The 17,111-nt window shown below is 33.1% G+C and overlaps 1 protein-coding gene across 1 annotated transcript in view; it reads right to left on the reverse strand.

Moving 5' to 3' along the window:
• Positions 1-1,197: 1,197 nt before the first annotated feature.
• Positions 1,198-17,111, reverse strand: part of VWC2 (von Willebrand factor C domain containing 2) — a 201,458-nt gene continuing 185,544 nt past the window's right edge. Inside the window, exon 4 of the mRNA XM_003762539.2 lies at positions 1,198-5,255. Coding sequence (XP_003762587.1) covers positions 5,104-5,255 — 152 coding nt within the window. The 3' untranslated portion in view covers positions 1,198-5,103. The remainder of the gene's footprint in view (positions 5,256-17,111) is intronic.

The following is a 17,111-nucleotide window of genomic DNA, read 5'->3' on the forward strand; positions in this document are numbered from 1 at the left end:
ATGGTTTCATTTTATATTAAGTAGTCATCAGGGCATCAACCAAGTAATTTTCAATAATTTCATTTAAAATTAATGGATATACTTATAAATAAATATCTTCACTAATTTCATACAAACATACATAAATAAATGTTATCACATGCACATAAATGCTGTATAGCTTTAGATAAGTCACTTAAATTAAAAATATTCTAGAACATCAATTCACTAATCCTGCATGTTACAGAGGTGATGATTTGCATTGTTAGGGATCAATTTACTAATCCAAGTGTTCTCCGCAGTGAAATCATACATCTAGTTCTTATTCCTTTCTGTATGTATATAGATGAGAGGCCATCCAATAGAGTAGATAGAATCTTTACTCTGAAGTTAGGAAGCCTTTGTTTTTAAATCCTGCCTTTGATATATTCCACCTATATTATTAGGAGCAGGAACTCAACCTCTCAGTATTCTCATGAAACTTCGTAGGAAATTAAATTAGATGATTTGCGAATCTGCATTATTGGTAGTAGCTTCCATCCTGACAACACCCTCTTGCTGACCTACCCTGAGAATAATAGAGTCTCTCTCTCTCTCTCTCTCTCTCTTTCTCTCTCTCTCTCTCTCTCTCTCTCTCTCTTTTATGGTGTGTATGTATGTCTATATGCCTATATAATACATTGTTGTTCTTTGTTTTTAAAGATGACCAAAATAACAACATGTTAAAGTCAAGTTACAGTGTCCTCCCGTGGATGATCAGACCAATATGAGTTCGGAGTTCTCTGCCACAAGTTGGACACAAATAGAACATATAAACATTTGGGGTAGCTTCTCTAATTTTGTATATTTCGTGTTTCCTTTTGGGCTAATTCAATTCTGCTTTGCTCATAGAACACAGCACCTTCTCTGCTAAGGGCATGCCATGTTGGGAGTTCTATGCCAGTGTCTCCCATGTCATAGAATCAATTCTAAAAATCTATATAATACATATACACACAAATATATGTGATTATATAACAAATTACATATGATTATAATATATCTAGTTATATATTATATAATTATATGCTGGATTGTATATCACATATCAAATAATATATCATATAATTATTTAATGTATAGTGAATTATAAATCATATACATCCACAAATGTGTATGTACGTATATATACATATATATATATATATATATATATATATATGTATAAAGTGAGTGAGAGAGAAACAGAAAGTTTCTATAACAGAATTTATCTCCCTCCCAATCCCCACTCAAGACTGAATTTTCTATCTACATTCCCTGTGGAAAACATATCTCTACTCCTTCTATATATGTATGTAAAATAATAAGATCGATCTTGTATATGTATGGAAAGAGATATAGGGATATAAGGAATCTGTTGAGAGACAGAGAGAGAGAGAGAGAGACAGAGACAGAGACAGACAGACAGAGAGAAACAGAGAAAAAGTGAGGAAGAGGGAGAGAGACATGAAGAAGGAAAGGGAGAGAAAAGAGGGGAGAAGGAGAGAGAGATTCTTCAACTATGGAAACTTGTCCATCATTGTGGTGAATATATATATATATATAGCTTGTTAGCTATCATGTATCTTTCTATCTATCTATCTGTCTACCATCTAGCTATAAATCTAATACTTCATTTGTAATTTAAAGAAATGTGATTATCTATGTCCTTTATAGGAAGCAGAAAAATGTTAGAGATTATTGCCAATTGAGAAAAGAGTAAAAAATATATAAGAAGATCAAATCATAAAGTTGCAAAGCCTTTGTCATTCTCCTTCCAGCTCTTCTACATGAGCTGTAGAAGATCTTACCATTTTTGTTCTGTAAAGCTGTTTCCCCATGGGTAAAAGCTGGTTTAAATCATTTATTTATTTTTTAAAAATATCATGGTGGAAGTAATGAAACTTAAATATGAGTTCAGTTATTATTAGTCTTGCACTTTCTCTGCAAGGTACTAAAATAATTGGTTAAAAAGTGAAAAAAATTTTAAAATTGGTTAAAAAAGTGAAAACTTTATTTTAACAGCTATTTAGTCTACACATAAATCCTCAGTTTTGATGGAAGTTTTTTAGTGAACTTACAAGTTGTTTTAATGTTAAAAGAAAAATGATTGTGACATGTAGAGATTAGAGATTCACAGGTGGTTCACAGTTCAAAATGAAATCTTGGCAAGGAAGTCCTTGGGATACTTGGAAATGTCAAGATAATATGATTCATCTATAGAGTATAAAGTCTATGTAGTATGTTCATAATGGCACAGTGCCTTGAGCATAATAAGTACTTAATAAATGCTTTTCAAATCGTTAATGATAAAATAGCAAATCATTGTTCTTTACAGCATCTCTCAGAAATGAAGGTGTAAACTCTGATGAGAATTTTAAAAATTCAATACTGAAAGCTTCTGTGCTCATTCATAAATAAACTTTCAAAACTTGCAAATTTTTATCCAACTAAGGCATTCTTGTTGGGTATGGATCAAGAAGGCAATTAATCATTCAAATAAATTGTTTAAAGCCTTCAACTCCTTTCATCTTTATCAAAATGAAAGAAATTCATTGAACATAAGTTCAGATATTATTAAAAAGGCACTTATCTATAGAGCCATTTGAAATTTAAGATTTTTTTTTCAAAAGTAGAGCTTTTAGGGGTTTTTTGAGATATGAAGAACTCTTCAAGAAATAAGATTTTTTCCTGAAATCTAAAAATTCTACATCTCAGTCATGAAGATCAAGAGTTGGCTTAAAACAGTTTGTGGAGTCAGGTAGCTTCAAATCCAATAAAAACCAATCTATACTTCAAGTTTCTGAATGTGTTTAATAAGTGTAATACTTTTGGGAAAAAGAATAAATTTCATTGTTGAATAAGCAACTATAGCTTTTTAAAAAACAAAATTACTGATGATCAGTGCATATACTGCCTATGTTTGCATGTGTATTTATTTTATATAGAAATATTCAAGCCAATATCAAGAATTAACCATCAAAAAAATAACAGAGGCTTTAACTGTACAAATGCAAACAATACTATTTTACATTAAGGCAAGTATTCTCAAACTTTAATCCAAGCCCTACCTTCAATTCTGGTTTACATACAGCTCCTGTGTAACTAAAAAGGAGAACTCTGCAGCTTGAGGATATTCAAGAAAAAAAGGAAGAAGAAAATTCAATGTTAAATTCTAAAGGGGAAAGAGAAAATTCTTCTATGGTTTAATCAGATATATTCAACCTCATCTCCTGCAGGAATCAGGTGTGAGGATCAATTTGGCTTACACTTAACAACCTCTGGCCATGACTCAACTTAAAATCCCACTTGAAATTTCACCAGGGGAGTTACTTACACCAGAAAATATGTGTTCTAGAAAAACTGATGGCAAGCATGAAAACTCGCTCCAATCTGATCTGCTCTGTCCTAGAGTTGTAGTTTTTGCAATCATTTTGAAAATCTTGTAGAAACACTCAGTTGAAAAATAACTTAGATATCATCTATTCCCAACTCTCAGTAGGGTTAACATGAGTCTACATAGTATGGAAATTTCTCCTAAAATACACTTTGGTCCCTTTCCATGTGTTTTGGGGAAATGCAAGTTTTCTAAAAACAGGGCTATTTGTTTTTTGTTGTTTTTCTTTGTCGTACACTTACCATAGTACCTTTAGCATAGGAGACACTTAATAAATGTTTCTTATTTTGGAATGAATTTGTACATTGGCTACTTTCTCCTTAGGGAGTATTATTGGAGAAAATTAAAACTGATACTTAGATTCAACTGTAACTTTTAGAGTGAACTTGTACAGCTCTTTTTAAAATTGAGTTTAGCATAATTGAGCCAAGGGAACAGTAGAACAGCTTTGTAATGCTTGTTGATGGACAAGATTAGTATTTATGTTATAAGATATAATTATGTCAGTTTGTAAGTATTTTTGGAAGATGTGGTCCAATTCTTCTTATTTTTATAAAAAGATATAATTAGGCCATGTTTTGCTTTCAACTAAGCTATAAATCAAGTAAGGAAAGACTATTATTTTTCTTTTATTCAATAAAATTATCTCGTTTCATATGTGTAACTTAATTTAAATATTAAAAGAAAGTAAGGTCCTTGATGGCAAGGACAGTTTAATTTTTATTTTATATGGCTGTACCTGGCACAGAGCCTAGCATATAGTAAGCATTTAATAAGTACCTGTCATTGAATTAAAGACTGTTGATTTCCCCCTTGTGATTCTGAAAATTTTGGCACTATAAATCTGTAATAAAAGGATTCTAGCCTCACTTGTCCAATCTTAGTTGATGTTTTTAAGTTAATAGAAATTCTGTTAATGCTTAAAAATAAAATGTATTTTTGAGATTAAAAGTCCCTTTAAGAGTTCTGAGACTGTGAAGTTTTATCAGATGTCTTGAAGTTGAATAGCATTTTGTAATTTCTGTACCTCAATTTTCTAAAACACAGAGAAAAAACATATTAAAAGCAGTGAAATATTTTAAGAGGGAAATGTTTCATGTATGTGATTGAAAATTGCTCTTTAGAAGATAAACATTAGAAATATGAATGTTAAAACAAAGGATGTGGTTGCTTATTTTAGAATAGGTTTGCAACTAATTATTTCAAAGTACTGATAAATTGTCATTTTCTGATTCCCAAATCACCACATATGTTGGAATGTTATCAGTAACAAAGGTGTCCATTTGATCAAATCAGAACAGAAATATCTATGCAGATGCACAGTAGGGACAGTTGACAATACCGCTTTTTAATCTGTATCTATAGAAAACATTTAATATAAGCTCTCTAATGGGATTATAGAAATACATTAATATTTAATAGTGTACTTCAGTGTACTCACTGTGAAAATAGCACATTTATTTAGACAGGAATTTTACGTCAAAAGCTTTTTTTTTTCCTTTTAAATATCTTCATTTCTTTGATCTGCAGTAATTATGTTACTATGTAAACCAAAGTACCAGTGTTTTTCCATTATTTCTCATCAAAAATCTTCTCATTTTTATTCATATTTCCCAGGGTCATCGGAAATGAATTTTTGGTAAAAAACAAAACAAAACAAAATAGATATCAAACTCCAAAACATTAGAGTACTTGAAATTGTAGATTTTCTACATTTGCTTGCATTCATGTCTAGTACACATCGCTTGCCGTTCAATTCTCCAAGTGCCTTCTTCATAAGTACAGTGACAAATAGTACACTCATCTGTCTTCACTTCTCTTCCAGCAGGGATGACAGTAGTTTCTGCAAAACAGTTTGGGCCTGAAATACAGCAAAGCAATTATAGGTTATAGTGATGCAGCATACAAATTTATATGTAATATCTACTATCCCTTCTAGAGGATTCAGTAGAGCACATAAATGCAGAAGTGTTTTGCTGTAGGCAGGGAGAGTCCCTACACTATGGAAACATGAGAAAAGTTGTTTTTTTTTTTTTTACAATAATTATAATGAACCTCAGCAATTATCTAGTGAAAACCCTTCATTTTTTCAGATGAGGAAAAATGAGGACAGAAGAGTTGAAATGACTTGTCCAAATCAAGTGGCCAAAGTGGGATTTAAACCTATTAAAAAGTCTTTACAAGCCTTCATTCTAAAACTGTACAGCCTCTTGCCAAGATAATGGATCAAGTACAGGCTCAAAAATGAAGAGGGAGATAAAGAAGAATTAATGGTCTGCATGAGTAGATAATTTCTTTACAATAAGAAAAATTGACCTTGATTTTACATATATATATGTATATATACACTAGTTGTAAAAATAAATTATTATTAATACCAATTAATAACATTTAATTATACTCATTAGAGTAAATTAATTAGAATGAACTAATCATGTTATGATTAAAACTGCTAATCTGACTGAAGTGGAGGATATTTATGAGGGGAAAATAAAGAAATCAAGTTGGATAGGTATGGTGGGGCCAGATTATAGAAAACTTTGACAGTGAATATGTCTAGATATGAAGAAATAGGAATCACCATATATTACAAAGTTGGGAAATGACACAATGGGGATGTTATTTTAAGGAAACTCATCTAGCAGCAATATGAAAGATGAATTATAGATAGGAGCCAGAGTTGAAGGCAAAGAAATATAAAGCTAAGAGGCTTCCATGGTGTGGTAATTATAAATTGCTAACCAATCTATTCTAAATTGAAGACTGATTTTTAAGGAAGAACTTGGAAATGGATATAGTTAGGAAAAGAAATGAAGATAATTATATAATGTCTAGGTTAGGACATTAATAGAATGATGTTAACACTGAAAGAAAACACATAGCTAGGAGATGAAAAGAAGATGTCAAATTAAATATTGGACATAATAACTTTGCCTTCCATGGAGATATCATATTGGCAGTTGAAAGTATTGGGCAAGAATACAAGATAGGCCTGGAAGTTCAAATACGGGTCTAATACACCTAAAGATAAAATTTCATGACATATAGTTGATGAATTTTAAGGGAAGAATGGAAGTCTAAATTTCAGGATTCTACATCATACAGTATGTCCAAATTTCAAAACTGGAGACACTGTTTCTCATATTGTTTTAATTCCTCTCCCCCTAAAATCTATTATAATATGTTTACTTTTTTTGGACTATTTAGGGCTATGTAAAAGGTTCATTAAAAAAATTCAAGCCTAGTAGTTGCAGAGTCAACAAGATACAACACCTGGCCATGAAGTCAGTATAGGGATTATTTTATTTAGTGTAGGGAATATATTTGAATCCCAAGTACCTGACTTAATTGTTTAATACATGCTTGTTGATTGATTCAGAGGACCCTGATTAAAATTCAGCTTTCAATACTTACTATCTGTTTAACATTGAGAAAGTAATTTTCATTCTGGAGTTTCTCTTTCCTCATCTATAAAAAGAGGGGGCTGATCTTAATGATCTCTGAGGTGTCTTCCAGATCTAGATCACTGACACTTTAACCCTAATTTGCCATTTCAAGCTTGTCTCAGGTAAACTGTTTTCATTCAGCTTTTTTTCATGAATTCAAACAAATCAATATATCACTCTAAGTCAGCTCATGGATGAGGAATCAAAGGAATCAAAGAGACAGAAAAGCCCAACATAAATAGTTCAGCATAGAAATGACTCTACCTTTGCTTAAATCTTATCATTGGTCCCTGTACATGATGTGGTTCATCTTGCCTTTGAACCTTGATACTTTCTGTTTTGTCATGAGAAGTAAAGCTAAGTAAACCCTCTACTTCCTGATAGAAATTTAAAGAAGATAAATCAAGTGTATCTGTCTTCTAAGCATGATTTCTTCAATAACACAAAATTATATATTATATATTTTCACAGTGAGAAAGATAGATGGAGGCATATCATTTCATTTGCAACCAAAGCACCAGTATCTTAACCAGTGATTTCGCTACTGACAACTGCAAAAACAAATTCACTTTTATTATATTTTTTCCCCGTGTCTTCATGTAAATCTGCTAAACAATTTGTTAGACTGTAGTTTTCTGTGTCAAATAATTGGAATGTGTGTAGTTTGATAGTGTAAACCCAAATATACAAGTCACAGATCAAATTTAATAATATATGTGAAAAATCTATGTCAACTTTAATACACTAAGGAAACATAAAGTAGTAAGATGTCGCACCATGGTTTCAAGGATCAGAGTTTATCTTTGAAATCATTAATGGTAGATAGTCTTTAGAAGATAGTATATCTAAAACACTGACTGACGATCAAAAGTATTGAACTTTTCTAGCTAACAAATCATTGTGAGATCAAATGAGATAACATATGTAAAGAGTATTGCCAGTTCTAAAGAGCTATGTAAATACTAGCTATTATAATAATTATTAAGATTAAAATCATGACTTATTATAATACCTATAATGGTTTTAATTAAGTATAATTATAGAACTATACAAATTATTTCTATAATTATTTATGGTAATTATATTGTATTAACTATAATTATATTGTAACATAAATATAATTATTAATGTTTATGAGGATAAGCTAGCATAAATTCAGAGAGGTTAGTTTATCAGAGAGATTGGGAAAAAGATTCAAGGCAGGACCTACATTTTGATTAAGGAAAAAGGATTCTATTTGATTCAGGTCAGTATATTTGAGGATGGACAGAAATTAGCTGGGACATTTTTAGAGGGACATGAGCCCTGGAAAGCAAAGAATAGGAGAGTAAACTTAAAGAATCAGGTATATTTAGTTGGGAAAAGGGAATGCTTAAACAATGGGATTGTATGTAGTCTTCACTTAGTCTTTATGCTAAAAATTTTTTTTACAGTTTCCTGAGACCTGCTAAAGATTGGTTTCTACTGGAGCAACTTTGAAAGCCCAGGTTTATCTCTATGTCATGATGAAGCATTGATATACTCTTTTATCATCATTATCATTACTATTTTTGAATTATTTAATTAAATTATTATTGCCATATTTCCTAATCTTACACTGTATTTTTTTTAGCTCTTAAAGTGAATTCTATTAAATGTAACTTATTACAAATGCAAAACATAAAATTTCTGTTGTCACATATCTATTGAGGCAGTAAAATAATTATGTTGCATATCCTAATATTTGCTAAGTAAATATAAATTATTTTATTATATTGTTCTGGATGACTGTGTTCAAAGAGCACAAGAAGAAAAACTTTTCTTCCCATAATATTGAATGTTTTTATTTCATTTCAGAGAATACTTTGCATTAGTAAATACAGAGACAAGGAAAGGGCTCTGCAGAAAGTAGGCTTTGAGTTGAGTCTTGAAGACAAGATCTAAGAGGAGGAGAGGAACAAGTTCATTGCAGTTTGGAGCTTGGGGACAGCTAAATGGTTGTCCTTTAAGAGGACCAATGATATCAGGAGGGTGATGTTTCAACTTTCAGGTGAAATGGATTTGATTAAGGCAGGTCTGTGCAAAGTCATCAGTCTACCTCTTTCTTCCAGAGTCATCTGAGTCCAGTAGCAAGACATAGCTCACGATGACTGGTGAAGGCCTAAGATGAAGTGGGAAACCTTGGTGAAGGCCTTTATAATCTAGGCTTTTCTCAGGTTTCAGTTTGTCAGAGGCAACATTCAGTCAATAAGGTTAAAGGATTAGCTAAAAATGGAGACAAAAGGTGATCCACTCTGTCTTTGCAAAAGAATAAATCTGGGAGGTAGAAGAGCCTTGAAGTTTCTAGCCAAAAAAAGAAATAATTGCCATTTATTTACACTCACTCTGAGCCATCAAAACCTAAGAAATGAGCAAGTGAGCTTGGGTTAGGAACTATTATTGTCCAATCTGTCAGGATGATTTGGGTTTAAAGACATAGAATCAAGGAGCTCCATTCGAATGTCAATGGGTTTTATCAAAAGACTAGTTTTCAGAATTATTTTTCAAGAAATCATAAATGAAAAACAAATGAAACAAGAGTTAATTGTCTGTTATTCTGAACCCCATCCCCAAAAGGAACCTCAACCCAAAACAATGATAGAACAAGTAGGGAAGAAAAAAAAATCTAGCCCTGAAATCCAAGATACCAAAAATGATCCAAATTTATATTCATTTGGACAGAACACCCAATTGTAAGGATATTACTTCCCATGTGGACAGGTAGTGAAGGGAAGGAGAAGTAGCATGAAATGGCAGCATTGCCCAATTGGAATTGGAGGACAATTCCTATTACAAAGGTAAAGAAGCAAGAGATGTAATGTCATATTTGGGCAAAAGCAAGCAGGGTAGAATAACGAGACTGGAGTTTATCAGGGTAGAATAACGAGACTGGAGTTTATGAAGGGAACAAAGCATAAAAAAGACCAGAAAGGTAGAAAGGGGCCAGCTTAGTAAAACCTTGAATTGCCAAAACAATGCTATCTTTCACACAGTAGAAATTTATTACATTTTGCTGTACTGAAGTAGATTGAATGAGGAAAAGAAAGTTTGGAGGAGTGAAATTCCTTGCTCAGGGTTATAAGTGGTAATAAGGAACAGAGATAGGATTTGGACCTATGAACTCTGGCAAAGCAAAGACTTAATCCCAAGTCTTGTGACAGCCTGTCTCAGTGACCTCTAAAAGTTTTTGATCACATACTCCATTAGTAGAAAAAAATTGAGCACATGTTCCCAGTAAGTATATATATATATATATATATATATATATATATATATATATATATGTATATATACATACACACATATATTATAAATTTTATATTATATTTATTTATATTATAAATTTTAATATGACCATATCACTAATTTTCACAAAACTAAGAATTAAAAAAACCATTTTAAATAAATTTTATTTTATTTATAAAAGGTACAAAACCTTTTTCTCATTGAAGTACAGTTATAATATTTTCAGGGCACAATGTATTCTATTTTTAAAAAAATCTTAACAACATTTTGTGACACAGTGATTTGTAGGTCAGGTACTGTGATCAGTTAATTTTGATGTTAATTCTTAATTGGGGCCAGAATATGTTGTCAGAACAGAAAAACATAATAGCAGTCTCCTTTTCCTTTAGAGCTTTGGGCTGAATTTGTTATAGTTTCTTCTTATTGGTTCCAGCCTCCCTTGCTCCTCGGGCCTCAGGAAATATTTTCTCCCTCCTTGGCCAGTTTGACTAACAAAGGCCCATGACAACTCCCAACATCTCCCAACCAACTTTCTGGAACTATAGGGTATACATCCCATTGATCATTCCCTGAGAGTGAAGCTCTGAAACGATCCTTGCTCCTTGAAAAGCAAATCTGCCAGTCTCCATATAAACAGGGAAGGCAGGGGAGAAAGATAAAGATGATGGGATGTGGGGACATGTAAGAAATACTATCTTCTTTCATTTTTCCCCTTCCCCAGTTCTGCCAATCCCCCCAAATCAGGTCTAGGCCATACTGGTCACAGAAGAGGAAGAAGAGAAACAAAGGTAGGATACATTTGCAAGAGCACTGAACAGCTGTATAATTGTTTACAGTTTTCCTTTACACCCAAATGCATGCATGGTCTTTTGCATCTCCAGTGACTACTACACCAACTTAATATTTTTCCCAAAGTGCATTACCATTTAAAATTCATTTCTGTCTCTTTGGAGTTGTGAGAGTTCCTGGTTTAATGTTCTCTAGTGGCAATTTACTAAAAATTCACAAGGAGGAGATATTTCCCAGTGAAAGAAGATTTTGGCTCTTAAAAGGTGATGTAATAATTTCCAGAGCAGGAAGTTGATGAAAAAGAGCCAAAGAATATATTGAAGTCGACAAAGATGCAGAAATCATTATCAAAAAACCCACAAACTTAAATATTGCTGAAAAGTTAAAATACAGTGAGGAAGACAGTGAGCAAGACAAAAAATTACAGCAATGTTTTGGCTTTTGAGCCAATCATTTCTATAAAGGACTGTCCATTTCCCTTGTTAAAATGTTTTATGGACATATATTCTTCATTCCACTTTTATTGTGGAATTTATAAGAAAACAAACTTTGAAGGTATTAGTCAAATTGCTAACTTCTACCAGGAGTCCTCAAACTTTTTAAATAGGGGGCCAGTTCACTATCCTTTAGACTGTTGGAGGGCCAGACTATAATAAAAACAAAAACTTGTTTTGTGGGCCTTTAAATAAAGAAACTTCATAGCCCTGGGTGAGGGGGATAAACGTCCTTAGCTGCCCAATCTGGTCTGCAGGCTGGAGTTTGAGGCCTGTTAGACCATATCCTGGATACAATTTAGTATCTTTATAGTTAATAGAACATTTGAACACAAAAAGTAAAACTGCATTAAGTCTATTGTATTACTAAGGCAGGAAAGTGTGTAATAATCTAAAGTACAAATCTTAAAAAAACCCTTCAACATATTAAATGGGGCTGACCTTGAGAAATCTGGAAAATTAAGTTATTCAGAATGTTTTATTCCCTAACAACTCCTAAAAATGAAGAGTTATGTTGTAATAATAACCATAATGTAACAGACTAGTTTTGCTTAACTGAAATTGGAATGATTCTTCTACAGTATTCTGAAATATTCTGGAATTTATTTTGGCACAAATACGTATTCACAAAATTATCAAACAATATAGAATTCATAAATTCTTTAATTTCTTTATGCATTTTATGCATTTTAAAGGATGTTACATAAAATGACTTTTCTTTCTGCCCTGAAAGGTTTTATTGACAATTATTTTGGTCTTCTTCCCCCCCCCCCAAAAAAAAAATCCCTTTTTCCTTACCTTTTATCTCTTTTTGAAAATAAATGTTCACTGTTTTTCATCATGGAATTAGATCATCTGTTATTCAAGTACAGTATCACAAGATGTAGTCTGAATTGTGGCTATCCCAGGCTGCATCACCTTTCCTCCTAGACTGCAAGCTTCTTGAGGGCAGTATCTAGGTCTTAATCAACTGTGTTTCATTTTGCCCTCCAAATACAAAATTGACTTACATTTTTTCATATTTTCATACATATTTAAATGTTTGTTGAATTGAATATCATGAGTCAGTTCCATTGGATTGCTCATTCCATAGGAAAAGATAAAAGCTGAAGTGGCAAGAATGAATATAAATTATTTTTTAAGCTCTACTGGAGGTGGTAGAGGGAAAAAGACTAAATCTAAATTACAGAAAAGGAGAATATATTTGTCAAGATGCATGCTTGAAAAGCTTACTTTTAAATGCATTTTGACATTTTTAGATCATCTATACTATAAATGAATTGTGTATGCATTCAGAAGGAAAAAGAAAATTATGCATGTTAGTTTACTTAAGTTACAATAACTCAGTTAAACTTATCAATGAGTTAACTTGTGTCTTAAGACTATATGGAATGCAACATGACTGTCTATCATAGCTATAAATGAAGATGAAATAGTTTTCTGTCTAACAAGTGGAAGTATGTTACCAATTTCCATTATGTATTTTTCAAATGTGAAGGAAATGTTTTCAACAAAGCCCTGGTTTCTTAATAATTTCTTCTTTAATTATAGAACCATATGGGTTTCTTATGGATTCCAGGTCTTAATACTGGTTAGGGGGACACTTTTGTTTTTCAATAAAAACTGAGTGTGTGTGTATGTGTGTGTGTGTGTGAGTGTGTGTGTGTGTGTTTGTGTGTGTATGTATATATATTATATGCATGTATTTGTATGTTCCACATATATTAAATGCACACATGCACACATTTATCATATATGTAACTGTACAAACACACATACACACACATATATATATATATATATATATATATATATATATATAATATGAGCTTATATAAATGTAATGTATATGTCTATATATTTTCAAAGATTGTTTTTAATCAATTAGCATTTTGTCTCCAAAAATTATTTTAGTCAGATCCGGAAATCACATTGGAAAGCTTTGAATTAGAATTAACTAGTTCTGGATGGTTTTTATTACTGCTTCAGATACTTAGTGATAATTTTGCTAATGAAATATATTCCTCTTATAAGGTATTTTATGAATTCCATTTTGAAGGGATATCACAAAAACCTTCTAATAAATTATGATTAGTATATGTTCCAGTATAGATAAATGCAAAGGGGTTTAATTAAAATGTAAATTTGTTATCCACAGTAGAAAACAGCTGATTTCCAATTATCAAGAAAAACTATCTAAGATTCTCCCTTTATGAAAAGAATTTCTGGTAATACTGGCAACCATAAAAGATATTTCCATTTATCCTCCCCACCAATAACAATGTATCTTTCTTTACTGCCTTTAATTTTACTACAGCGTAGTCTGAGATTTATAGCAAAATACCATTAATTCCTTGAAATGAATAAATCAAGTTACCTTGATGGGCTACACTTAACCTTTTTTGGGAGACCATGAAATTTAGCAAATATTTTGTGTCTCATATATATTCCATATTAGAGTTGTTATTCTTTTATGAGCATCATCTTATGAAGACTGAAATTCTGTTTATAGAGCATAGACAGATTGAACAGACTATGTGATTTGAAAGAGAAGAAAACAGATTTATAAAGGTTATGTCACTTAGGAGGCACTGGTTGATTTGTTGATGATTGCATCTGTAGAAAGTATCAGAACTAGTTTTTTAATCCAGATTTCCTACCTCCAGGATCCAAGTTCAAGCCAAGACCAGTGCTTCTTCTACTACAAAAAGTCTCCATCCAGAAATTGATCTTCCAGTTAAACAACATTTATGGCCCACAAAGAAAATTTTTTTCCTCTCTCTCTCTCTCTCTCTCTCTCTCTCTCTCTCTCTCTCTCCCCTCCTCTTTCTCCTTTCTCTCTCAATAGTTATTTATATGTGTGTGCATACATATACACACATGGACATGCATTTCCTACTCTGTTATTACTTTTCAGTTGTATTTGACTCTTTGTGATCCCATTTTAGGGTTTTCTTGGCAAAGATACTACAGAGTTTTGTGAAGATCGTGTATTTTAAAATCAGCACGAGACAGGAATTCAGGTTAGGGGAAAATCGTCAGTCTTTATTCTCAGTGAAGAAGGATAGGAGGTGGAAGAGAATAACGATAAATTGTGCAACTGGTCAAGAAGTAGCTCAACCAGCAGCTACACAACCAGCAGCTCAGTCTCGAACCCCAATTCTCCCACTTCTCTTCCTGTCTCTCTCTCTCCTCCACCCACCAAAATCGTCATTTCCTATAAACACATCAGGACTTGCACAGAGGTGGCAGGGACCATTCTTTATCAATCATGTATATTAATAAGTAAGCCCAATTCTAGTTAGCCTCGTACTTGGGAATAGTTATCAACTCAAGCCTCAGCCATTACATCTCCCTTTCTTTTTATTTATAACACAGGTGGTCATGCCTCCCTGACTCCTCAAATCAGAGCCCCCAAGGGAGGTATCACAGCCTTTCTTCTCAGAAGGTGGTAAAGCACCGAAAGGGTGATCACGCCTCCCTGACTTCTCAGAAAAGGCAGTGAAACACTAAAAAGGAGATGATCACGCCCTACTACATCTCAGGAAGGGAGATGAAAAACACCAAAGGGAAATGGGGGGTTGCTGCGGGTTTTCGGCTGAAGGGTCTTTTTACAAACCCATCAGCATGGGAGGTAACCAAAGCAATACAATAAGCAGAGCTATTACGGATGACCCTCCCTCAGTCAGTGCAGGCTCGATGTGGTATAACAAACATTTTAAACCCGTGGGAAACAAACAATATAAATCAACATGGTGTTGGAAAAGATCACCAGAAGTCCTAGAATGGGTATTAAAAACAACATCACACATACACCCTTGGAAGATAGTCAAAACCAATCTATTGTCCATTGTTTCACATGTCAGAATCCAATGATCCCCCCTGAGTTTTTGAAGTTCACAAAATCTTTTTATGTGTTAGAATCAATGATTCCAGCAGATTTTAAGGTTGTAACAGTCTTATCATTTCTCAGAGAATCCAATGATTCCAGAGTTTTCAATCCTATGTCTCAAGTCCAAATTCCTGAGGGTTTTGTCCTATGGCTCAGAGAATCAATGATTCCTGAGGGTTTTTGAAATCCAACAATTTTGATGTCCATGGTCAAACGCCATAACTGCCACGCTCTTTCAATGGTAAGCACAATCAACAGCACCACCGATATTTCTTGGGTCTTCTCCTTTGTTTCAAAGGTCTGCTCCTCTCTCGATGGAAAAGGCGAATATGGCTCGTTGGACCATCTGATTCCTTCTCCACCTGAGAGATAAAAAACCCTCTCCCCAAACAGTTAGCCTATCTGGTCCTTTCCATTCCCCACTTTTGGGTCTCTCCACATCACCTGGCGATTATCTAAAGATAGTGGAGCTGCTCCCGGACACTGACCTTCCAATTGGTTATAAAACCTTCTGCGGACCATGCATCTTTCAAAAAATCAAAGAAGTTAATAGTATAAAGGCTAGATTTAGGCCTAGGGTTACCTGGCTCTTATCCTTGGTTACCATTGGGTCCAAATGTGAAGATCATGTTTTTAAAATCAACGAGACAGGAATTCAGGTTGGGAAAATCGTCTATCTTTATTCTCAGTGAAGATCGGAGGTGGAAAGAATCGGGAAGAATTGTGCACGAGTCAAAAGCTAAGCTCAAGAACTACACAACCAAGGCTGGTCTCAACCCAGGCCCCAATTCTCCCACTTTCTTCTTCCTCTCTGCCTCCACCCCAAAAATCCTTTTTCCTTAAACATCAGGACTTGCACAGGTGGCGGGACCATTCTTTATCCAATCATGTATATTAATAGAGTATAGCCCAATTACTAGTTAGCCTCACGTACTTGGGACCATAGTGCATCAACTCAAGCCTCAGCCCATTACAGAGTTTGCCATTTCCTTCTCCAGCTCATTTCATAGATGAGGAACTGAGGCAAAAAAGGTTAAGTGATTTGTTCAGGATCACACAGCTGGTAAGTGTCTGAGGTTTGATTTGAATTTAGAAGGATGTCTTTTGCTCCAGGCCCATAACTCTATTTACTGTGCCACCTAGCTGCATATATACATACACACATATACAGTATTTACACAAATACACATAGCATATATCAATTACCAGTTTATAAACAATGAGACTGCAATTAAGTTTCGTTAGTATTAAAATTAACAGTGATTCAGAGGCCAATTCATAATCTTTTAGATGTAATCTTCATTACTATTATGAACTTCCATTATTACATCATAAATATTCAGAAGATGGATATAATGTGGCTCAATCTAAATATAGTTATGCATATACCACACATACCACATATACACAGGCATATGCAAATATGTGTATATATGTAGATACTACGTGAGTGTATACATGCATACCTATATAGAGCTACAGAGATATACATATAGATAGATAGATATAGCTACAAATAGTGGATAGCTCAGATGCCTCATTAGTAGTATTGAGGACTATAAGGAAGATATTGGAAAAGTAATCTTTCTTCTTCTACCATATATATTTCATACATATTGTATGTGTTTCATACAATATTTCATATCAGAACATATACTAATCATAATTTATTGGATGCTTTTTTGTTGTATTCTTTCTAACTGGAACACATAAAATACTTTATAAGGGCAATATATTTGATTAACAAAATTATTACAATGCATCTGAGGCAGTAACAAATATTTTCATACATATTCAAATATACATATTTCATATATATTCTCTATACTAAG

The sequence above is a fragment of the Sarcophilus harrisii genome, chromosome 1 (genome assembly GCF_902635505.1).
Source record: "Sarcophilus harrisii chromosome 1, mSarHar1.11, whole genome shotgun sequence".
In the NCBI taxonomy this organism is placed as follows: Eukaryota; Metazoa; Chordata; class Mammalia; order Dasyuromorphia; family Dasyuridae; genus Sarcophilus; species Sarcophilus harrisii.